At 52.0% G+C, this 26,594-nt stretch overlaps 1 protein-coding gene across 1 annotated transcript in view; it reads left to right on the plus strand.

Annotated features, from left to right (window-relative positions):
• dnah2 (dynein, axonemal, heavy chain 2) overlaps positions 1 to 26,594 on the plus strand; it is a 380,569-nt gene that overhangs the window by 199,962 nt on the left and 154,013 nt on the right. Inside the window, exons 44-45 of the mRNA XM_087982834.1 lie at positions 11,797 to 11,933; positions 13,744 to 13,881. Of these exons, the coding sequence (XP_087838960.1) occupies positions 11,797 to 11,933; positions 13,744 to 13,881 (275 nt within the window). The remainder of the gene's footprint in view (positions 1 to 11,796; positions 11,934 to 13,743; positions 13,882 to 26,594) is intronic.

The following is a 26,594-nucleotide window of genomic DNA, read 5'->3' on the forward strand; positions in this document are numbered from 1 at the left end:
TGACAGTGCGCATTCCCTCAGCACTGACTATCTGACAGTGCAGCATTCCCTCAGTGCTGACTATCTGACATTGCGCTCCCTCAGCACTGACTATCTGACAGTGCGCATTCTGTCAGCACTGACTATCTGACAGTGCGCTCCCTCAGCACTGACTATCTGACAGTGCGCATTCCCTCAGCACTGACTATCTGACAGTGCAGCATTCCCTCAGTGCTGACTATCTGACAGTGCGCTCCCTCAGCACTGACTATCTGACAGTGCGCACTCCCTCAGTACTGACTGTCTGACAGTGCGCTCCCTCAGCACTGATTGTCTGACAGTGCTGTACTCCCTCAGCACTGACCCTCTGACATTGCAGCACTGCCTCAGTACTGACCCTCTGACAGTGCAGCACTCCCTCAGCACTGATCCTCTGACAGTGCAGCACTCCCTCAGCACTGACCCTCTGACAGTGCAGCACTCCCTCAGTACTGACCCTCTGACAGTGCAGCACTCACTCAGCACTGACTGTCTGACAGTGCAGCAGACCCTCAGCACTGACTGTCTGACAGTGCAGCACTCCCTCAGCATAGACTGTCCGACACTGCAGCACTCCCTCAGCATTGACCCTCTGACAGTGCGGCTCTCCCTCATTACTGACCCTCTGACAGTGCAGGACTCCCTCAGTACTGACTATCTGACAGTGCAGCACTCCCTCAGCACTGACCCTCTGTCAGTGCAGCACTCCCTCAGTACTGACCCTCTGACAGTGCAGCACTCCCTCAGCACTGACCCTCTGACAGTGCAGCACTCCCTCAGCACTGACCCTCTGACAGTGCAGCACTCCCTCAGTACTGACCCTCTGACAGTGCAGCACTCACTCAGCACTGACTGTCTGACAGTGCAGCAGACCCTCAGCACTGACTGTCTGACAGTGCAGCACTCCCTCAGCATAGACTGTCCGACACTGCAGCACTCGCTCAGCATTGACCCTCTGACAGTGCGGCTCTCCCTCATTACTGACCCTCTGACAGTGCAGGACTCCCTCAGTATTGACTATCTGACAGTGCAGCACTCCCTCAGCACTGACCCTCTGTCAGTGCAGCACTCCCTCAGCACTGACTGTGTGACAGTGCAGCACTCCCTCAGCACTGACCCTCTGACAGTACAGCAATCCCCCAGCACTGGTCCTCTGACAGTGCAGCACTCCCTCAGTACTGACCCTCTGACAGTGCAGCACTCCCTCAGCACTGACTGTGTGACAGTGCAGCACTTCCCCAGCACTGACCCTCTGCCGTTGCGCACTCCCTCAGTACTGACCCTCTGACAGTACAGCACTCCCCCAGCACTGGTCCTCTGACACTGCAGCACTCCCTCAGTACTGACCCTCTGACAGTGCAGCACTCTCTCAGCACTGACTGTGTGACAGTGCAGCACTTCCCCAGCACTGGTCCTCTGACAGTGCAGCACTCCCTCAGTACTGACCCTCTGTCAGTGCAGCACTCCCTCAGCACTGACCCTCTGACAGTGCAGCACTCCCTCAGTACTGACTATCTGACAGTGCAATACTCTCTCAGTACTGACTGTGTGACAGTGCAGCACTCCCTCAGTACTGACCCTCTGACAGTGCAGCACTCCCTCAGTACTGACCCTCTGACAGTGCGGCACTCCCTCAGTACTGACACTCTGACAGTGCAACACTCCCTCAGTACTGACTGTGTGACAGTGCAGCACTCCCTCAGTACTGACCCTCTGACAGTGCAGCACTCCCTCAGTACTGACTATCTGACAATGCAGCAGTCCCTCAGTACTGACCCTCTGACAGTGCAGCACTCCCTCAGTTCTGACTCTCTGACAGTGCAGCACTCCCTCAGCACTGACTGTCTGACAGTGCAGCAGTCCCTCAGCACTGACTGTGTGACAGTGCAGCACTCCCTCAGTACTGACCCTCTGACAGTGCAGCACTCCCTCAGTACTGACTATCTGACAGTGCTGCAGTCCCTCAGTACTGACCCTCTGACAGTGCAGCACTTCCTCAGTACTGACTATCTGACAGTGCAACACTCCCTCAGTACTGACTGTGTGACAGTGCAGCACTCCCTCAGTACTGACCCTCTGACAGTGCAGCACACCCTCAGTACTGACTCTCTGACAGTGCAGCACTCCCTCAGTACTGACCCTCTGACAGTGCAGCACTCCCTCAGTTCTGACCCTCTGACAGTGCAGCACTCCCTCAGCACTGACTGTCTGACAGTGCAGCAGTCCCTCAGCACTGACTGTGTGACAGTGCAGCACTCCCTCAGTACTGATCCTCTGACAGTGCAGCACTCCCTCAGTACTGACTGCCTGACAGTGCGCACTCCCTCAGCATTGACCCTCTGACAGTGCAGCACTCCCTCAGCACTGATTGTCTGACAGTGCAGCACTCCCTCAGCACAGACTGCCCGACTGTGCAGCACTCCCTCAGCATTGACCCTCTGACAGTGTGGCACTCCCTCAGTACTGACCCTCTGACAGTGCAGCAGTCCCTCAGTTCTGACCCTCTGACAGTGCAGCACTCCCTCAGCACAGATCCTCTGACAGTTCAGCACTCCCTCAGTACTGACTGCCTGACAGTGCGCACTCCCTCAGCACTGACTGTCTGACAGTGCAGCAGTCCCTCAGCACTGACTGTCTGACAGTGCAGCACTCCCTCAGCACTGACCCTCTGACAGTGTGCCCTCCCTCTGCACTGGCCGTCTGACAGTGCAGCACTCCCTCAGTACTGACCGTCTGACAGTGCAGCACTCCCCCAGCACTGTTCATCTGACAGTGCAGCACTCCCTCAGTACTGACTGCCTGACAGTGCGCACTCCCTCAGCATTGACCCTCTGACAGTGCGGCACTCCCTCAGTACTGACCCCCTGACAGTGCAGCACTCCCTCAGAACTGACCCTCTGACAGTGCAGCACTCCGTCAGCACTGACCCTCTGACAGTGCAGCACTCCCTCAGCACTGATTGTCTGACAGTGCAGCACTCCCTCAGCACTGATTGTCTGACAGTGCAGCAGTCCCTCAGCACTGACTGTCTGACAGTGCAGCACTCCCTCAGTACTGACCCTCTGACAGTGCAGCACTCTCTCAGCACTGACCCTCTGACAGTGCAGCACTCCCTCAGTACTGACCCTCTGACAGTGCAGCACTCCCTCAGTACTGACTGTCTGACAGTGCAGCACTCCCTCAGCACTGACCCTCTGACAGTGCAGCACTCCCTCAGTACTGACTATCTGACAGTGCAGCACTCCCTCAGCAGTGAGCCTCTGACAGTGCAACACTCCCTCAGTACTGACTGTGTGACAGTGCAGCATTCCCTCAGTACTGACTGTGTGACAGTGCGCTCCCTCAGTACTGTCTGTGTGGACAGTGCGCTCCCTCAGCACTGATTGTCTGACAGTGCAGCACTCCCTCAGCACTGACTGTGTGACAGTGCGCTCCCTCAGCACTGATTGTCTGACAGTGCAGCACTCCCTCAGCACTGACTGTGTGACAGTGCGCTCCCTCAGCACTGATTGTCTGACAGTGCAGCACTCCCTCAGCACTGACTGTGTGACACTGCGCTCCCTCAGCACTGCTTGTCTGACAGTGCAGCACTCCCTCAGCACTGACTGTGTGACAGTGCAGCACTCCCCCAGCACTGGTCCTCTGACAGTGCAGCACTCCCTCAGTACTGACCCTCTGACAGTGCGCACTCCCTCTGCATTGGCTGTCTGACAGTGCAGCACTCCCTCAGCACTGACCCTCTCACAGTGCAGCACTCACTCAGCACTGACTGACAGTGCAGCACTCCCTCAGCACGGACTGCCCGACAGTGCAGCACTCCATCAGCATTGACCCTCCGACAGTGCGGCACTCCCTCAGTACTGACCCTCTGACAGTGCCGCACTCCCTCAGTACTGATTATCTAACAGTGCAGCACTCCCTCAGTACTGATTATCTGACAGTGCAACACTCCCTCAGCACTGACTGTCTGACAGTGCAGCACTCCCTCAGCACTGACCCTCTGACAGTGCGGCACTCCCACAGTACTGACCCTCTGACAGTGCAGCACTCCCTCAGCACTGACTGTCTGACAGTGCAGCACTCGCTCAGTACTGACTGTCTGACAGTGCAGCACTCCCTCAGCAGTGAGCCTCTGACAGTGCAACACTCCCTCAGTACTGACTGTGTGACAGTGCAGCATTCCCTCAGTACTGACTGTGTGACAGTGCGCTCCCTCAGTACTGACTGTGTGGACAGTGCGCTCCCTCAGCACTGATTGTCTGACAGTGCAGCACTCCCTCAGCACTGACTGTGTGACAGTGCGCTCCCTCAGCACTGATTGTCTGACAGTGCAGCACTCCCTCAGCACTGACTGTGTGACAGTGCGCTCCCTCAGCACTGATTGTCTGACAGTGCAGCACTCCCTCAGCACTGACTGTGTGACACTGCGCTCCCTCAGCACTGCTTGTCTGACAGTGCAGCACTCCCTCAGCACTGACTGTGTGACAGTGCAGCACTCCCCCAGCACTGGTCCTCTGACAGTGCAGCACTCCCTCAGTACTGACCCTCTGACAGTGCGCACTCCCTCTGCATTGGCTGTCTGACAGTGCAGCACTCCCTCAGCACTGACCCTCTCACAGTGCAGCACTCACTCAGCACTGACTGACAGTGCAGCACTCCCTCAGCACGGACTGCCCGACAGTGCAGCACTCCCTCAGCATTGACCCTCCGACAGTGCGGCACTCCCTCAGTACTGACCCTCTGACAGTGCAGCACTCCCTCAGTACTGATTATCTAACAGTGCAGCACTCCCTCAGTACTGATTATCTGACAGTGCAACACTCCCTCAGCACTGACTGTCTGACAGTGCAGCACTCCCTCAGCACTGACCCTCTGACAGTGCGGCACTCCCACAGTACTGACCCTCTGACAGTGCAGCACTCCCTCAGCACTGACTGTCTGACAGTGCAGCACTCGCTCAGTACTGACTGTCTGACAGTGCAGCACTCCCTCAGTACTGACTAACTGACAGTGCAGCACTCCCTCAGTACTGACTAACTGACAGTGCAGCACTCCCTCAGCACTGACCCTCTGACAGTGCAGCACTCCCTCAGAACTGACTGTGTGACAGTGCAGCACTCCCTCAGTACTGACCCTCTGACAGTGCAGCACTCCCTCAGTACTGACCCTCTGACAATGCAGCACTCCCTCAGCACTGACCCTCTGACAGTGCAGCACTCCCTCAGCACTGACTGTCTGACAGTGCAGCACTCCCTCAGTACTGACTAACTGACAGTGCAGCACTCCCTCAGTACTGACTAACTGACAGTGCAGCACTCCCTCAGCACTGACCCTCTGACAGTGCAGCACTCCCTCAGAACTGACTGTGTGACAGTGCAGCACTCCCTCAGTACTGACCCTCTGACAGTGCAGCACTCCCTCAGTACTGACCCTCTGACAGTGCAGCACTCCCTCAGTACTGACCATCTGACAGTGCAGCACTCCCTCAGTTCTGACCCTCTGACAGAGCAGCACTCCCTCAGCACTGACTGTCTGACAGTGCAGCAGTCCCTCAGTTCTGACCCTCTGACAGTGCAGCACTCCCTCAGTTCTGACCCTCTGACAGTTCAGCACTCCCTCAGTACTGACTGCCTGACAGTGCGCACTCCCTCAGCATTGACCCTCTGACAGTGCAGCACTCCCTCAGCACTGACCCTCTGACAGTGCAGCACTCCCTCAGCACTGATTGTCTGACAGTGCAGCACTCCCTCAGCACTGATTGTCTGACAGTGCAGCAGTCCCTCAGTACTGACCCTCTGACAGTGCAGCATTCCCTCAGTACTGACCCTCTGACAGTGCAGCACTCTCTCAGCACTGACCCTCTGACAGTGCAGCACTCCCTCAGCACTGACTTCTGACAGTGCAGCACTCCCTCAGTACTGACTGTCTGACAGTGCAGCACTCCCTCAGCACTGACCCTCTGACAGTGCAGCACTCCCTCAGCACTGACTGTCTGACAGTGCAGCAGTACCTCAGCACTGACTATCTGACAGTGCAGCACTCCCTCAGCAGTGAGCCTCTGACAATGCAGCATTCCCTCAGTACTGACTGTGTGACAGTGCGCTCCCTCAGTACTGACTGTGTGACAGTGCACTCCCTCAGCACTGATTGTCTGACAGTGCAGCACTCCCTCAGCACTGACTGTGTGACAGTGCGCTCCCTCAGCACTGATTGTCTGACAGTGCAGCACTCCCTCAGCACTGACTGTGTGACAGTGCGCTCCCTCAGCACTGATTGTCTGACAGTGCAGCACTCCCTCAGCACTGACTGTGTGACACTGCGCTCCCTCAGCACTGCTTGTCTGACAGTGCAGCACTCCCTCAGCACTGACTGTGTGACAGTGCAGCACTCCCCCAGCACTGGTCCTCTGACAGTGCAGCACTCCCTCAGTACTGACCCTCTGACAGTGCGCACTCCCTCTGCATTGGCTGTCTGACAGTGCAGCACTCCCTCAGCACTGACCCTCTCACAGTGCAGCACTCACTCAGCACTGACTGACAGTGCAGCACTCCCTCAGCACGGACTGCCCGACAGTGCAGCACTCCCTCAGCATTGACCCTCCGACAGTGCGGCACTCCCTCAGTACTGACCCTCTGACAGTGCAGCACTCCCTCAGTACTGATTATCTGACAGTGCAGCACTCCCTCAGTACTGATTATCTGACAGTGCAACACTCCCTCAGCACTGACTGTCTGACAGTGCAGCACTCCCTCAGCACTGACTCTCTGACAGTGCGGCACTCCCTCAGTACTGACCCTCTGACAGTGCAGCACTCCCTCAGCACTGACTGTCTGACAGTGCAGCACTCGCTCAGTACTGACTGTCTGACAGTGCAGCACTCCCTCAGTACTGACGAACTGACAGTGCAGCACTCCCTCAGTACTGACTAACTGACAGTGCAGCACTCCCTCAGCACTGACCCTCTGACAGTGCAGCACTCCCTCAGAACTGACTGTGTGACAGTGCAGCACTCCCTCAGCACTGACCCTCTGACAGTGCAGCACTCCCTCAGCACTGACTGTGTGACAGTGCAGCACTCCCTCAGTACTGACCCTCTGACAGTACAGCACTCCCTCAGTACTGATCCTTTGACAGTGCAGCACTCCCTCAGTACTGACTATCTGACAGTGCAGCACTCACTCAGCACTGACCCTCTGACAGTGCAGCACTCCCTCAGCACTATCTGACAGTGCAGCACTCCCTCAGTACTGACTGTGTGACAGTGCAGCACTCCCTCAGCATTGACCCTCTGACAGTGCGGCACTCCCTCAGCACTGACTGTGTGACAGTGCAGCACTCCCTCAGCACTGACTGTGTGACAGTGCAGTACTACCCCAGCACTGATCCTCTGACAGTGCAGCACTCCCTCAGCACTGACTGTCTGACAGTGCAGCACTCCCTCAGCACAGACTAGCCAACAGTGCAGCACTCCCACAGCATTGACCCTCTGACAGTGCGGCACTCCCTCAGTACTGACCCTCTGACAGTGCAGCACTCCCTCAGCACTGACTGTCAGACAGTGCAGCACTCCCCCAGCACTGGTCCTCTGACAGTGCGGCACTCCCTCAGCACTGGTCCTCTGACAGTGCAGCACTCCCTCAGTACTGACCGTCTGACAGTGCTGCACTCCCTCAGTACTGACCCTCTGACAGTGCGCACTCCCTCTGCACTGGCTGTCTGACAGTGCAGCACTCCCTCAGCACTGACCCTCTCACAGTGCAGCACTCCCTCATCACTGACTGTCTGACAGTGCAGCACTCCCTCAGCACAGACTGCCCAACAGTGCAGCACTCCTTCAGCATTGACCCTCTGACAGTGCAGCATTCCCTCAGTACTGACCCTCTGACAGTGCAGCACTCCCTCAGTACTGACTATCTGACAGTGCAGCACTCCCTCAGCACTGACTGTCTGACAGTGCAGCCGTCCCTCAGCACTGACTGTGTGACAGTGCAGCACTCCCTCAGCACTGACTGTCTGACAGTGCAGCACTCCCTCAGTACTGACTATCTGATAGTGCGCACTCCCTCAGCATTGACCCTCTGACAGTGTGGCACTCCCCCAGCACTGACTATGACAGTGCAGCAGTCCCTCAGCACTGTCTGTGTGACAGTGCAGCACTCCCTCAGCACTGACTATCTGACTGTGCAGCATTCCCTCAGTATTGACTGTCTGACAGTGCGCTCCCTCAGCACTGACTGTGTGACAGTGCGCATTCCCTCAGCACTGACTATCTGACAGTGCGCACTCCCTCAGTACTGACTATCTGACAGTGCACTCCCTCAGCACTGACTATCTGACAGTGCGCTCCCTCAGTACTGACTATCTGACAGTGTGCTCCCTCAGTACTGACTATCTGACAGTGCGCACTCCCTCAGTACTGACTATCTGACAGTGCACTCCCTCAGTACTGACTATCTGACAGTGCGCTCCCTCAGTACTGACTATCTGACTGTGTGCTCCCTCAGTACTGACTATCTGACAGTGCGCACTCCCTCAGTACTGACTATCTGACAGTGCACTCCCTCAGCACTGACTATCTGACAGTGCGCTCCCTCAGTACTGACTATCTGACAGTGTGCTCCCTCAGTACTGACTCTCTGACAGTGCAGCATTCCCTCAGTATTGACTGTCTGACAGTGCGCTCCCTCAGCACTGACTGTCTGACAGTGCGCTCCCTCAGCACTGACTGTGTGACAGTGTGCATTCCCTCAGTACTGACTATCTGACAGTGCGCACTCCCTCAGTACTGACTATCTGACAGTGCACTCCCTCAGCACTGACTATCTGACAGTGCGCTCCCTCTGTACTGACTATCTGACAGTGTGCTCCCTCAGTCCTGACTCTCTGACAGTGCAGCATTCCCTCAGTACTGACTCTCTGACAGTGCAGCACTCCCTCAGTACTGACTCTCTGACAATGCGCTCCCTCAGTACTGACTATCTGACAGTGTGCTCCCTCAGTACTCACTCTCTGACAGTGCAGTATTCCCTCAGTACTGACTCTCTGACAGTGCGCTCCCTCAGCACTGACTATCTGACAGTGTGCTCCCTCAGTACTGACTCTCTGACAGTGCAGCATTCCCTCAGTACTGACTCTCTGACAGTGCAGCATTCCCTCAGTACTGACTCTCTGACAATGCGCTCCCTCAGTACTGACTATCTGACAGTGTGCTCCCTCAGTACTCACTCTCTGACAGTGCAGTATTCCCTCAGTACTGACTCTCTGACAGTGCGCTCCCTCAGCACTGACTATCTGACAGTGCACATTACCTCAGTACTGACTATCTGACAGTGCACATTCCCTCAGTACTGACTATCTGACAGTGCAGCACTCCCTCAGCACTGACCCTCCAACCATGCAGTGCTTCCTCAGTACTGAGCCACCATTAGTGTGGCACTCCCTCACCACTGCATTCTGAGTGGTATCGTTCTGAGTTTCTGGAGTGGGACTGGATTGGATCAACCTCTCACTCTGGCTTGGTTTGCTACCTATTGCAGTGTGGCTGGCAGTGACCCAAGTGATTTCAGGGACACTCAGATACTCTGCTGAGGGAGCACTTTGTGTTTTTTCCAATGCATTAGCTCCATGCGTGAAGATAAGTATTGAATGGTCACAATGGTGCATATGTTTCAGACAGACCTGAAGAAAAACACCAAGCTGCTGATGAAATGGTTGGTAACTCAGAAACAGTGAATTTTTAATTTAATTTTCATCCGGTTGGGTGAGCTCACACAATTAATTATTTATCCTTGTGTTCTCTTTTACTGCTGGCCCATGGCTTAATTTTGCATTTACACACCCCAGACACAAAGTGGGAAAATCAGTGCAGCTTACATGAAGATTGAGCCGAGGAGATTCATGAATGAATTTTTCCCTTCACCTGTTTGTTCAATTTTGGCTGGCAGGATGGGCTGGGTCACCCATTAATTATTGATGTTCAGGTTGATGTTTGGAGGTTCAGGCCTTGGTTAATTTAACATTCCATACGTAATGTGAAGGCAGAGGTGTTGCCAGCACATGGAAGCTTTGATTCATCAACACAACTGGCACTTAATCTTTACCCAATTGTTTGTCAGTCTCCACATACCTAACTCTTCTCCTGGTGATCACCATTTCCTTGAACTAGCTTCTTTAAGCAGATCAATTTGATCATGACCACAAGCATGCTGCATGAATGGTTTCATGGGAGGGTGCACCTAGAGGAGGCCATTTGGTTCATCGTGCCTGTGCTGGCTCTTTGAAAGCACAATTCAAGTCAGCCTGTCTCTCCCACTCAGTTTGTCCTCATTGCCTACAAGACTGTTCCTCTTTGCGAGTTCCCGTTGCTTCTGTTTATACTGCCTTCTCCACGAGTGCATTTTTAACACAGACGGTCTGATTTATGCAAGTTTTCAATATCATTTCTTTTAGGTTTGGCTTTTGGATTTTGAGTTTGTAACATGGAGTGGGGGGGTGTAGCATGACATTTCTGTGTGTCTGAAGTTAATAATTAGCTTGTAGTGATTTCTGTAGCCATGGTGATTTCCTTTGAAATGGTTTGTGAGGTCTACTTTGACAGTCTAATGAGCTCTGGTTTACATAGGATTTTGTTTTTAGCCAGGTAAACCCTTGTGCTTTAATATCTGTTTGAATTTTTTCACAGTTAAGAGGAACACCCAAAGTAAAGAGAGAGAGAGAGACAGAGACAGAGAGAGAGAGAGAAAAAAAGAGACAGAGGGAATTTTGTTTCCATTTGATGTTGTTTTAGGCTGTTTTGCGGTTCCTTGCACAGAGATGCATCTCTGAAGCAGTGCTCCTTAGAAGAGGAGAACATTGTAAGCGAAATTACCTTAGAGTAAAGAGTGATAGTCCCAGACCGAAAGAAAACTTGGAAGATGAGTGCATTTAAACTTCGGTTTGTGATAATTCCAGGAATGAGCTATCAAAGGTTCAGGTCTAAGAGTTAAAGTCACAGTTGCCTTATAGTAAAACAAAGAACTGTGGAAGCTGGAAATCTAAAACAAAACCAGAAATTGCTGGAGAAACTCATTACATCTGGCAGCACCTGTAGAGGCAGAAAAAGGGTGAATGTTTTGAGTCCAGTCATCCTTCTTCAGAATCATAGAATCGTGACAGTGTAGAAGCAGGCCATTTTGCCCATTGAGTCTACACTGACCCTCCCCCAAAATAACTGCCCACCCAGTCCCACCCCCCCCCCACCCTATAATCCTGCATTTTCAATGGTTAATCCACCTAGCATGCACAACCCTGGACTCAATGGGGCAATTTAGTATAGCCAATCCACCCTAACCTGCACATGCCTGGGCATTATGGGGCAATTTAGTATAGCCAATCCACCCTAACCTGCACATCCCTGGGCACTATGGGGCAATTTCCCACGGCCAATCCACCATAACCTGCACATCCCTGGGCACTATGGGACAATTTCCCATGGCCAATCCACCATAACCTGCACATCCCTGGACACTATGGGACAATTTAGCACGGCCAATCCACCCTGATCTGCATATCTTTGGTCTGTGGGATGAAACCCACACAGACACAGGGCAAATATGCCAACTACACACAGACAGTTGCCCCAGTGTGGAATCGAACCCGGGTCCCTGGCTGTGTGAGGCAGCAGTACTAACCATTGAGCCACTGTGCCACAAGTTGTGGGTGCCTTAGATTAATTACTTGTGGTCACATATCTTGGTGCTCCAGTTGCCAATTTGAATAAAATCCTTTCTGCGCTTGCAGATGAGAAACCAGACGAGAAGTGGATCCTGTTTGACGGACCTGTGGATACACTCTGGATTGAGAGCATGAACTCCGTCATGGACGACAATAAGGTGCTGACACTGATCAATGGAGAGCGGATATCTATGCCAGACCAGGTAAGTGTCCCTGTGTCTCTGCTGCCTGTAACGTGATACAGATGCAGAATGCCAGGATTTGGAGTTTCCTGTGTGGGCTGAGGGAAAGTTGTACAGTGATGTTAAAGCCCACTCTGTGATCCTGTTGAATGCAGCAGTGAGGATCCTTTTGCCTGGCTGAAGTTAATTGAGGTGGACAAACAGACAGAGAGCTGACTGGATGATTCAGTTTCCTGGTGCTGAACAGATAAAGTCTCAGGAAAGCAAATGTCAGGCAGAATACTTCAACCTGGTTGTTATTTGTCAACTCTTGTTCACAATGTGTTCTGTGTGTTTGTGCAAGTGGTCAACATGCCTTTGTGTGACTACACATGCCTGGTTAAAAACAATTACTGCAGATGCTGGAAACCAGATTCTGGATTATTGGTGCTGGAAGAGCACAGCAGTTCAGGCAGCATCCAAGGAGCTTCGAAAACGACGTTTCGGGCAAAAGCCCTTCATCAGGAATCCTGTACTGGTTTCTGTGTGCACTCCTTTTACGTGTGTCCCTATACCTGTGCATGTGTATTTGTGTATACGTGTGTGTCTCTGTATACACAGAAACTGAAACTAAACAAGAGGTAGGACATTCAGCCCACCGGGCCTGCTGCACCATTCAATATGATCATAGCCAATCCTCTACCTCTATGCCATTTCCCACTTTCTCCCCATACCCTAAGATGCCTTTAAAATCTGAAAGTATATCTCTCTCTATCCTGATATATTCAATGGCTTGGCCTTCACAGCCCTCTGTGATAGAGAATTTCACAGCTCACTACCCTTTGAATGAAGAACCTTTTCCTTATCTCAGTCCTAAAAGGTCCACCCTGTATTATGAGACTGTGTCCCAGTTCCAGACTTCCCAGCCATGGAAAACATCTTCCCTGCATCTAGTCTGTCCAATCCCATTAGAATTTTAGATGTTCCAAACAGATTCCCCCCCTCACCCCCTGTCCAGCATCCTTCTAACTCTGGTGCAACTAGGCTGAGATGAACCAATCTCTCCTTAAAGGACAGTCCTACCATCTCCAGTATCAGTCGAGCAAATCTCCAGTGCACTCTCTCGATGGCAAGTAATTCCTTTCTTAGGTGGGGACACTGAAACTGGATGTAATAGTTCAGGTGTGGTCTTGCCAAGACAACAAATGGAGGTTCCGGTGTTCTACTGGACTGGACAAAGCCAGAAATCACACAATGTCCAATAAGTTAATTTAAAATCTTTTGAAAGCTTTTGGAGCATATTCCCTTTGTCAAATGGAGTCATTTGATGAAGGGGCTATCCTCCGAAAGCTTGTGATTTCCAATAAACCTCTTGGACCATAACCTGGTGTCGTGAGCCTCCTGACCATGTGTGACTGCAGTAAACCATCCACACTTCTGAACTCAAATCCGTGTGCAATGAAAACCCATATACTAAAGTTCCCACCTGCTTGCTGTACCTGCCTGTTCATCTTCATTGACAGAGTGAGAAGGTACCACTGGCCTGAGTTGTGATCTGCCCCAGGTCTGCTACCTTCCCACTTCACTATGGCCACCCGCTTGATCACACTTAGTCACGCACAGCATTCTGGGCACTGGATCACCCAAAACAAGGTCAGTGTCAACCAGTGAGGGGGGTCGGGGGGAGGGGGGGGGAGGGGGAACAGGGGGCAGGATATCTCATTAGAAAACCAGCATTGAGCCTGAGAACTTCTGACCTGTCTGTCTCAGAAGGGAGTGCCCTTACAAGGCACCCACAGCAGATAAGAAGCCAGCAGCGTTGTTGACAGCAGGTTTTGGCTTTTGTCCACAGGTTTCACTGCTGTTTGAGGTGGAGAATCTAGCAGTGGCTTCCCCTGCCACTGTGTCTCGCTGTGGAATGGTTTACAATGACTACTCGGACCTGGGATGGAAACCATGTGTTGAGTCCTGGCTGAACAAACGAGCAAAGGTATCCTTTAGACTTGAATCTTCGAAGAGCCTTTGTTACCAACCAGAAGCTGGTCTTTTTTTCTATATTCTAACCTGTAAGTCCCCTGGGCATCCAGGGTCTTGGTCACACCCATTGCCTTTACAGCAATATATTTGTCCCATGCTGTTGTTATTTCCTTCTGGATTACCTCACATCGTGCTTCCACACTTTTATCTTCAAGTATCTGTTCCCTATCTACTTGGCCCAGTTGTAGTTTATCTTTCAAAAAATTAGTCTTTCCCAGTTTATAACTTTCATTCTCTGCCAGTCTTTCCTGTAACCATCCTAATCTGAGTTGTGGTCACTGGTTTCAAATGCTTCCCGAAGGATACACATTCTATTCCAAACCTTATTACTGAGGAGCAGCAGTAGTAAAGTGGAGATGACAACTGTCTTTAAAATGCTGCTTTTCAGTTTCTTACCCAACTCTCAAAAGTTTGTTTGCAAAGTGTAATTTCTCTTTCTTTCTATCTCACTGGTTCCAACATGGACTATGACCTTTGGCTATTCATCCTCTCCTTACATCACCCGCTCCTCATAGTGACACTGACTGTCGGTAATGTGGTTCACAGCGTGTACACCCCTCTCAGTGACACTGCCAGTAACGTGGTTCACAGCGTGTACACCCCTCTCAGTGACACTGCCAGTAACGTGGTTCACACCGTGTACACCCCTCTCAGTGACACTGACTGTCGGTAATGTGGTTCACAGCGTGTACACCCCTCTCAGTGACACTGCCAGTAACGTGGTTCACACCGTGTACACCCCTCTCAGTGACACTGACTGTCAGTAACGTGTTTCACACCGTGTACACCACTCGCAGTGACACTGACTATCGGTAACATGGTTCACACCGTGTACACACCTCTCAGTGACACTGACTGTCGGTAACATGGTTTACACCGTGTACACCCCTCTCAGTGACACCGACTGTCGGTAACGTGGTTCACACCGTGTACACACCTCTCAGTGACACTGACTGTCGGTAACATGGTTCACACCGTGTACACCCCTCTCAGTGACACTGACTGTCGGTAACATGTTTCACACCGTGTACACCCCTCTCAGTGACACTGACTGTCAGTAACGTGGTTTACACTGTGTACACCACTCGCAGTGACACTGACTGTCGGTAACATGTTTCACACCGTGTACACCCCTCTCAGTGACACTGACTGTCGGTAACATGTTTCACACTGTGTACACCCCTCTCAGTGACACTGACTGTCAGTAACGTGGTTTACACCGTGTACACCCCTCTCAGTGACACTGACTGTCGGTAACGTGGTTCACACCGTGTAGACCCCTCTCAGTGACACTGACTGTCGGTAACATGTTTCACACCGTGTACACACCTCTCAGTGACACTGACTGTCGGTAACGTGGTTCACACCGTGTACACCCCTCTCAGTGACACTGACTGTCGGTAACGTGGTTCACACCGTGTACACCCCTCTCAGTGACACTGACTGTCGGTAACGTGGTTTACACCGTGTACACCCCTCTCAGTGACACTGACTGTCGGTAATGTGGTTTACACCGTGTACACCCCTCTCAGTGACACTGACTGTCGGTAATGTGGTTTACACCGTGTACACCCCTCTCAGTGACACTGACTGTCGGTAACGTGGTTCACACCGTGTACACCCCTCTCAGTGACACTGACTGTCAGTAACGTGGTTCACACCGTGTACACCCCTCTCAGTGACACTGACTGTCGGTAACATGGTTCACACCGTGTACACCCTTCTCAGTGACACTGACTGTCGGTAACATGTTTCACACCGTGTACACCCCTCTCAGTGACACTGACTGTCGTTAACGTGGTTTACACCGTGTACACCCCTCTCAGTGACACTGACTGTCGGTAACATGGTTCACACCGTGTACACCCCTCTCAGTGACACTGACTGTCAGTAACCTGGTTCACACCGTGTACAGCTCTCTCAGTGACACTGACTGTCGGTAACGTGGTTTACACCATGTACACCCCTCTCAGTGACACTGACTGTCAGTAACGTGGTTTACACTGTGTACACGACTCGCAGTGACACTGACTGTCGGTAACATGTTTCACACCGTGTACACCCCTCTCAGTGACACTGACTGTCGGTAACGTGGTTCACACCGTGTACACCCCTCTCAGTGACACTGACTGTCAGTAACGTGGTTCACACCGTGTACACCCCTCTCAGTGACACTGACTGTCAGTAACGTGGTTCACACCGTGTACACCTCTCTCAGTGACACTGACTGTCGGTAACATGTTTCACACCATGTACACCCCTCTCTGTGACACTGACTGTCGGTAACATGGTTCACACCGTGTAGACCCCTCTCAGTGACACTGACTGTCAGTAACATGGTTCACACCGTGTACACCCCTCTCAGTGACACTGACTGTCAGTAACATGTTTCACACCGTGTACACACCTCTCAGTGACACTGACTGTCAGTAACATGTTTCACACCGTGTACACCCCTCTCAGTGACACTGACTGTCGGTAACATGGTTCACACCATGTACACCCCTCTCAGTGACACTGACTGTCGGTAACGTGGTTCACACCGTGTACACCCCTCTCAGTACACTGACTGTCAGTAACGTGGTTCACACCGTGTACACCCCTCTCAGTGACACTGACTGTCAGTAACATGGTTCACACCGTGTACACCCCTCTCAGTGACACTGACTGTCAGTAACGTGGTTCACACCGTGTACACCCCTCTCAGTGACACTGACTGTCAGTAACGTGGTTCACACCGTGTACACCCCTCTCAGTGACACTGACTGTCAGTAACATGGTTCACACCGTGTACACCCCTCTCAGTGACACTGACTGTCAGTAACGTGGTTCACACCGTGTACACCCCTCTCAGTGACACTGACTGTCAGTAACGTGGTTCACACCATGTACACCCCTCTCAGTGACACTGACTGTCGGTAACATGGTTCACACCGTGTACACCCCTCTCAGTGACACTGACTGTCAGTAACGTGGTTCACACCATGTACACCCCTCTCAGTGACACTGACTGTCAGTAACGTGGTTTACACCGTGTACACCCCTCTCAGTGACACTGACTGTCAGTAACGTGGTTCACACCGTGTACACACCTCTCAGTGACACTGACTGTCAGTAACATGGTTCACACCGTGTACACCCCTCTCAGTGATACTGACTGTCGGTAACATGGTTCACACCGTGTACACCCCTCTCAGTGACACTGACTGTCGGTAACGTGGTTTACACCGTGTACACCCCTCTCAGTGACACTGACTGTCGGTAACATGGTTCACACCGTGTACACCTCTCTCAGTGACACTGACTGTCGGTAACATGTTTCACACCGTGTACACCCCTCTCAGTGACACTGACTGTCGGTAACATGTTTCACACCGTGTACACCCCTCTCAGTGACACTGACTGTCAGTAACCTGGTTCACACCGTGTACACCACTCGCAGTGACACTGACTGTCGGTAACATGTTTCACACCGTGTACACCCCTCTCAGTGACACTGACTGTCGGTAACATGTTTCACACCGTGTACACCCCTCTCAGTGACACTGACTGTCAGTAACGTGGTTTACACAGTGTACACCACTCGCAGTGACACTGACTGTCGGTAACATGTTTCACACCGTGTACACCCCTCTCAGTGACACTGACTGTCGGTAACGTGGTTCACACCGTGTAGACCCCTCTCAGTGACACTGACTGTCGGTAACATGGTTCACACCGTGTACACCCCTCTCAGTGACACTGACTGTCGGTAAAGTGGTTCACACCGTGTACACCCCACTCAGTGACACTGACTGTCGGTAACATGGTTCACACTGTGTACACCCCTCTCAGTGACACTGACTGTCGGTAACATGGTTCACACTGTGTACACCTCTCTCAGTGACACTGACTGTCGGTAATGTGGTTTACACCGTGTACACCCCTCTCAGTGACACTGACTGTCGGCAACGTGGTTCACACCGTGTACACCCCTCTCAGTGACACTGACTGTCGGTAACGTGGTTCACACCATGTACACCCCTCTCAGTGACACTGACTATCGGTAACATGTTTCACACCGTGTACACCCCTCTCAGTGACACTGACTGTCGGTAACGTGGTTCACACCGTGTACACCCCTCTCAGTGACACTGACTGTCAGTAACATGGTTCACACCGTGTACACCTCTCTCAGTGACACTGACTGTCGGTAACGTGGTTCACACCGTGTACACCCCTCTCAGTGACACTGACTGTCGGTAACATGGTTCACACTGTGTACACACCTCTCAGTGACACTGACTGTCAGTAACATGGTTCACACCGTGTACACCCCTCTCAGTGACACTGACTGTCAGTAACGTGGTTTACACTGTGTACACCCCTCTCAGTGACACTGACTGTCGGTAACGTGGTTCACACCGTGTACACCCCTCTCAGTGACACTGACTGTCGGTAACATGGTTCACACTGTGTACACACCTCTCAGTGACACTGACTGTCAGTAACATGGTTCACACCGTGTACACCCCTCTCAGTGACACTGACTGTCAGTAACGTGGTTTACACTGTGTACACCCCTCTCAGTGACACTGACTGTCGGTAACATGGTTCACACCGTGTACACCCCTCTCAGTGACACTGACTGTCAGTAACGTGGTTTACACTGTGTACACCTCTCTCAGTGACACTGACTGTCGGTAACATGGTTCACACCGTGTACACCTCTCTCAGTGACACTGACTGTCAGTAACATGGTTCACACCGTGTACACCCCTCTCAGTGACACTGACTGTCAGTAACATGTTTCACACCGTGTACACTCCTCTCAGTGACACTGACTGTCGGTAACGTGGTTCACACCGTGTACACTCCTCTCAGTGACACTGACTGTCGGTAACGTGGTTCACACCGTGTACACTCCTCTCAGTGACACTGACTGTCGGTAACATTGTTCACACCGTGTACACCCCTCTCAGTGACACTGACTGTCAGTAACATGTTTCACACCGTGTACACTCCTCTCAGTGACACTGACTGTCGGTAACGTGGTTCACACCGTGTACACCCCTCTCAGTGACATTGACTGTCAGTAACATGGTTCACACCGTGTACACCCCTCTCAGTGAAACTGACTGTCGGTAACATGGTTCACACCGTGTACACCTCTCTCAGTGACACTGACTGTCAGTAACATGGTTCACACCGTGTACACCCCTCTCAGTGAAACTGACTGTCGGTAACATGGTTCACACCGTGTACACCCCTCTCAGTGAAACTGACTGTCGGTAACATGGTTCACACCGTGTACACCCCTCTCAGTGACACTGACTGTCGGTAACATGGTTCACACCGTGTACACCCCTCTCAGTGAAACTGACTGTCGGTAACATGGTTCACACCGTGTACACCCCTCTCAGTGACACTGACTGTCGGTAACATGGTTCACACCGTGTACACCCCTCTCAGTGACACTGACTGTCAGTAACGTGGTTCACACCGTGTACACCCCTCTCAGTGACACTGACTGTCGGTAACGTGGTTCACACCGTGTACACCTCTCTCAGTGACACTGACTGTCAGTAACATGGTTCACACTGTGTACACCCCTCTCAGTGAAACTGACTGTCGGTAACGTGTTTCACACCGTGTACACCCCTCTCAGTGACACTGACTGTCGGTAACATGGTTCACACCGTGTACACCCCTCTTAGTGACACTGACTGTCGGTAACATGGTTCACACCGTGTACACCCCTCTCAGTGAAACTGACTGTCGGTAACATGGTTCACACCGTGTACACCCCTCTCAGTGACACTGACTGTCAGTAACATGGTTCACACCGTGTACACCCTTCTCAGTGACACTGACTGTCAGTAACATGGTTCACACCGTGTACACCCCTCTCAGTGAAACTGACTGTCGGTAACATGTTTCACACCGTGTACACCCCTCTCAGTGACACTGACTGTCGGTAACGTGGTTCACACCGTGTACACCCCTCTCAGTGACACTGACTGTCGGTAAAGTGGTTCACACCGTGTACACCCCTCTCAGTGACACTGACTGTCGGTAACATGGTTCACACCGTGTACACCCCTCTCAGTGACACTGACTGTCGGTAACGTGGTTTACACCGTGTACACCCCTCTCAGTGACACTGACTGTCGGTAACATGGTTCACACCGTGTACACCCCTCTCAGTGACACTGACTGTCGGTAACGTGGTTCACACCGTGTACACCCCTCTCAGTGACACTGACTGTCAGTAACCTGGTTCACAACGTGTACACCACTCGCAGTGACACTGACTGTCGGTAACATGTTTCACACCGTGTACACCCCTCTCAGTGACACTGACTGTCAGTAACCTGGTTCACACCGTGTACACCCCTCTCAGTGACACTGACTGTCAGTAACGTGGTTTACACTGTGTACACCACTCGCAGTGACACTGACTGTCGGTAACATGTTTCACACCGTGTACACCCCTCTCAGTGACACTGACTGTCGGTAACATGGTTCACACCGTGTACACCCCTCTCAGTGACACTGACTGTCGGTAACGTGGTTCACACCGTGTACACCCCTCTCAGTGACACTGACTGTCGGTAACGTGGTTCACACCGTGTACACCCCTCTCAGTGACACTGACTGTCGGTAACATGTTTCACACCGTGTACACACCTCTCAGTGACACTGACTGTCGGTAACATGGTTCACACCGTGTACACCCCTCTCAGTGACACTGACTGTCGGTAACATGGTTCACACCGTGTACACCTCTCTCAGTGACACTGACTGTCGGTAACGTGGTTTACACTGTGTACACCCCTCTCAGTGACACTGACTGTCGGTAACATGGTTCACACCGTGTACACCCCTCTCAGTGACACTGACTGTCAGTAACATGGTTCACACCGTGTACACCCCTCTCAGTGACACTGACTGTCGGTAACATGGTTCACACCGTGTACACCCTTCTCAGTGACACTGACTGTCAGTAACATGGTTCACACCGTGTACACCCCTCTCAGTGACACTGACTGTCGGTAACATGTTTCACACCGTGTACACCCCTCTCAGTGACACTGACTGTCGGTAACGTGGTTTACACCGTGTACACCCCTCTCAGTGACACTGACTGTCGGTAACATGGTTCACACCGTGTACACCCTTCTCAGTGACACTGACTGTCAGTAACATGGTTCACACCGTGTACACCCCTCTCAGTGACACTGACTGTCGGTAACGTGGTTCACACCGTGTACACCCCTCTCAGTGACACTGACTGTCGGTAACATGTTTCACACCGTGTACACCCTTCTCAGTGACACTGACTGTCGGTAACATGGTTCACACCGTGTACACCCCTCTCAGTGACACTGACTGTCAGTAACCTGGTTCACACCGTGTACACCACTCGCAGTGACACTGACTGTCGGTAACATGTTTCACACCGTGTACACCCCTCTCAGTGACACTGACTGTCAGTAACGTGGTTTACACTGTGTACACCACTCGCAGTGACACTGACTGTCGGTAACATGTTTCACACCGTGTACACCCCTCTCAGTGACACTGACTGTCGGTAACATGGTTCACACCGTGTACACCACTCGCAGTGACACTGACTGTCGGTAACATGGTTCACACCGTGTACACCCCTCTCAGTGACACTGACTGTCGGTAACATGTTTCACACCGTGTACACCCCTCTCAGTGACACTGACTGTCAGTAACCTGGTTCACACCATGTACACCCCTCTCAGTGACACTGACTGTCGGTAACATGTTTCACACCGTGTACACCCCTCTCAGTGACACTGACTGTCGGTAACGTGGTTCACACCATGTACACCTCTCTCAGTGACACTGACTGTCAGTAACGTGGTTCACACCGTGTACACCTCTCTCAGTGACACTGACTGTCGGTAACATGTTTCACACCGTGTACACCCCTCTCAGTGACACTGACTGTCGGTAACATGGTTCACACCGTGTACACACCTCTCAGTGACACTGACTGTCGGTAACATGGTTCACACCGTGTAGACCCCTCTCAGTGACACTGACTGTCAGTAACGTGGTTCACACCGTGTACACCCCTCTCAGTGACACTGACTGTCAGTAACATGTTTCACACCGTGTACACACCTCTCAGTGACACTGACTGTCAGTAACATGGTTCACACCGTGTACACCCCTCTCAGTGACACTGACTGTCGGTAACGTGGTTCACACCGTGTACACCCTTCTCAGTGACACTGACTGTCGGTAACGTGGTTCACACCGTGTACACCCCTCTCAGTGATACTGACTGTCGGTAACATGGTTTACACCGTGTACACCCTTCTCAGTGACACTGACTGTCGGTAACATGTTTCACACCGTGTACACCCCTCTCAGTGACACTGACTGTCGGTAACATGTTTCACACCGTGTACACCCTTCTCAGTGACACTGACTGTCGGTAACATGGTTCACACCGTGTACACCCCTCTCAGTGACACTGACTGTCGGTAACATGTTTCACACCGTGTACACCCCTCTCAGTGACACTGACTGTCAGTAACGTGGTTTACACTGTGTACACCACTCGCAGTGACACTGACTGTCGGTAACATGTTTCACACCGTGTACACCCCTCTCAGTGACACTGACTGTCGGTAACGTGGTTCACACCGTGTAGACCCCTCTCAGTGACACTGACTGTCAGTAACATGGTTCACACCGTGTACACCCCTCTCAGTGACACTGACTGTCGGTAAAGTGGTTCACACCGTGTACACCCCTCTCAGTGACACTGACTGTCGGTAACATGGTTCACACTGTGTACACCCCTCTCAGTGACACTGACTGTCGGTAATGTGGTTTACACCGTGTACACCCCTCTCAGTGACACTGACTGTCGGTAACGTGGTTCACACCGTGTACACCCCTCTCAGTGACACTGACTGTCAGTAACATGTTTCACACCGTGTACACCCTTCTCAGTGACACTGACTGTCAGTAACGTGGTTTACACTGTGTACACCCCTCTCAGTGACACTGACTGTCAGTAACATGTTTCACACCGTGTACACCCCTCTCAGTGACACTGACTGTCAGTAACATGGTTCACACCGTGTACACCCCTCTCAGTGACACTGACTGTCGGTAACATGGTTCACACCGTGTACACCCCTCTCAGTGACACTGACTGTCAGTAACGTGGTTCACACCGTGTACACCCCTCTCAGTGACACTGACTGTCAGTAACATGGTTCAAACCGTGTACACCCCTCTCAGTGACACTGACTGTCGGTAACATGTTTCACACCGTGTACACCCCTCTCAGTGACACTGACAGTCGGTAACGTGGTTTACACCGTGTACACCCCTCTCAGTGACACTGACTGTCGGTAACATGGTTCACACCGTGTACACCCCTCTCAGTGACACTGACTGTCAGTAACCTGGTTCACACCGTGTACACCCCTCTCAGTGACACTGACTGTCGGTAACATGTTTCACACCGTGTACCCCCCTCTCAGTGACACTGACTGTCGGTAACATGTTTCACACCGTGTACACCCCTCTCAGTGACACTGACTGTCGGTAACATGTTTTACACCGTGTACACCCCTCTCTGTGACACTGACTGTCGGTAACGTGGTTCACACCGTGTACACGCCTCTCAGTGACACTGACTGTCGGTAACATGTTTCACACCGTGTACACCCCTCTCAGTGACACTGACTGTCGGTAACATGTTTCACACCGTGTACACCTCTCTCAGTGACACTGACTGTCGGTAATGTGGTTCACACCGTGTACACCCCTCTCAGTGACACTGACTGTCAGTAACATGTTTCACACCGTGTACACCTCTCTCAGTGACACTGACTGTCGGTAACATGTTTCACACCGTGTACAGCTCTCTCAGTGACACTGACTGTCGGTAACGTGGTTCACACCGTGTACACCCCTCTCAGTGACACTGACTGTCGGTAACGTGGTTTACACCGTGTACACCCCTCTCAGTGACACTGACTGTCGGTAACATGGTTCACACCGTGTACACCCCTCTCAGTGACACTGACTGTCAGTAACCTGGTTCACACCGTGTACACCCCTCTCAGTGACACTGACTGTCGATAACATGGTTCACACCGTGTACACCCTTCTCAGTGACACTGACTGTCGGTAACGTGGTTTACACCGTGTACACCCCTCTCAGTGACACTGACTGTCGGTAATGTGGTTTACACCGTGTACACCCCTCTCAGTGACACTGACTGTCGGTAATGTGCTTTACACCGTGTACACCCCTCTCAGTGACACTGACTGTCAGTAACGTGGTTCACACCGTGTAGACCCCTCTCAGTGACACTGACTGTCGGTAACATGTTTCACACCGTGTACACCCCTCTCAGTGACACTGACTGTCGGTAACATGGTTCACACCGTGTACACCCTTCTCAGTGACACTGACTGTCAGTAACATGGTTCACACCGTGTACACCCCTCTCAGTGACACTGACTGTCGGTAACATGTTTCACACCGTGTACACCCCTCTCAGTGACACTTACTGTCGGTAACGTGGTTTACACCGTGTACACCCCTCTCAGTGACACTGACTGTCGGTAACATGGTTCACACCGTGTACACCCCTCTCAGTGACACTGACTGTCAGTAACCTGGTTCACACCGTGTACACCCCTCTCAGTGACACTGACTGTCGGTAACATGGTTTACACCGTGTACCCCCCTCTCAGTGACACTGACTGTCGGTAACATGTTTCACACCGTGTACACCCCTCTCAGTGACACTGACTGTCGGTAACATGTTTTACACCGTGTACACCCCTCTCAATGACACTGACTGTCGATAACATGTTTCACACCGTGTACACCCCTCTCAGTGACACTGACTGTCGGTAACATGGTCCACACCGTGTACACCCCTCTCAGTGACACTGACTGTCGGTAACATGGTTCACACCGTGTACACCTCTCTCAGTGACACTGACTGTCGGTAACGTGGTTTACACCGTGTACACCCCTCTCAGTGACACTGACTGTCGGTAACATGTTTCACACCGTGTACACCCCTCTCAGTGACACTGACTGTCGGTAACATGTTTCACACCGTGTACACCCCTCTCAGTGACACTGACTGTCGGTAACATGGTTTATACCGTGTACACCCCTCTCAGTGACACTGAGTGTCGGGAACATGGTTCACACCATGTACACCTCTCTCAGTGACACTGACTGTCGGTAACGTGGTTCAAACCGTGTACACCCCTCTCAGTGACACTGACTGTCGGTAACGTCGTTCACACTGTGTACACTCCTCTCAGTGACACTGACTGTCGGTAACGTGGTTCACACCGTGTACACCTCTCTCAGTGACACTGATTGTCGGTAACATGTTTCACACCGTGTACACCCCTCTCAGTGACACTGAGTGTCGGTAACATGTTTCACACCGTGTACACCCCTCTCAGTGACACTGACTGTCGGTAACGTGGTTCACACCGTGTACACCTCTCTCAGTGACACTGACTGTCGGTAACATGGTTCACACCGTGTACACCCCTCTCAGTGACACTGACTGTCGGTAACATGTTTCACACCGTGTACACCCCTCTCAGTGACACTGACTGTCGGTAACGTGGTTCACACCGTGTACACCTCTCTCAGTGACACTGACTGTCGGTAACGTGGTTCACACCGTGTACACCTCTCTCAGTGACACTGACTGTCGGTAACATGTTTCACACCGTGTACACTCCTCTCAGTGACACTGACTGTCGGTAACATGTTTCACACCGTGTACACCCCTCTCAGTGACACTGACTGTCGGTAAAGTGGTTCACACCGTGTACACCTCTCTCAGTGACACTGACTGTCGGTAACATGTTTCACACCGTGTACACCCCTCTCAGTGACACTGACTGTCAGTAACGTGGTTCACACCGTGTACACCCCTCTCAGTGACACTGACTGTCGGTAACGTTGTTCACACCGTGTACACCCCTCTCAGTGACACTGACTGTCGGTAACATGTTTCACACCGTGTACACCCCTCTCAGTGACACTGACTGTCGGTAAAGTGGTTCACACCGTGTACACCCCTCTCAGTGACACTGACTGTCAGTAACGTGGTTTACACCGTGTACACCCCTCTCAGTGACACTGACTGTCGGTAACATGTTTCACACCGTGTACACCTCTCTCAGTGACACTGACTGTCGGTAACATGTTTCACACCGTGTACACCCCTCTCAGTGACACTGACTGTCGGTAACATGGTTTACACCGTGTACACCCCTCTCAGTGACACTGACTGTCGGTAACATGGTTCACACCGTGTACACCCTTCTCAGTGACACTGACTGTCAGTAACATGGTTCACACCGTGTACACCCCTCTCAGTGACACTGACTGTCGGTAACATGTTTCACACCGTGTACACCCCTCTCAGTGACACTGACTGTCGGTAACATGGTTCACACCGTGTACACCCCTCTCAGTGACACTGACTGTCAGTAACCTGGTTCACACCGTGTAGACCCCTCTCAGTGACACTGACTGTCGGTAACATGGTTTACACCGTGTACCCCCCTCTCAGTGACACTGACTGTCGGTAACATGTTTCACACCGTGTACACCCCTCTCAGTGACACTGACTG

Source organism: Chiloscyllium plagiosum, unplaced genomic scaffold, assembly GCF_037043375.1.
Source record: "Chiloscyllium plagiosum isolate Xiang-an unplaced genomic scaffold, Cpla_swu_hap1 HiC_scaffold_44, whole genome shotgun sequence".
Classification (NCBI taxonomy): domain Eukaryota; kingdom Metazoa; phylum Chordata; class Chondrichthyes; order Orectolobiformes; family Hemiscylliidae; genus Chiloscyllium; species Chiloscyllium plagiosum.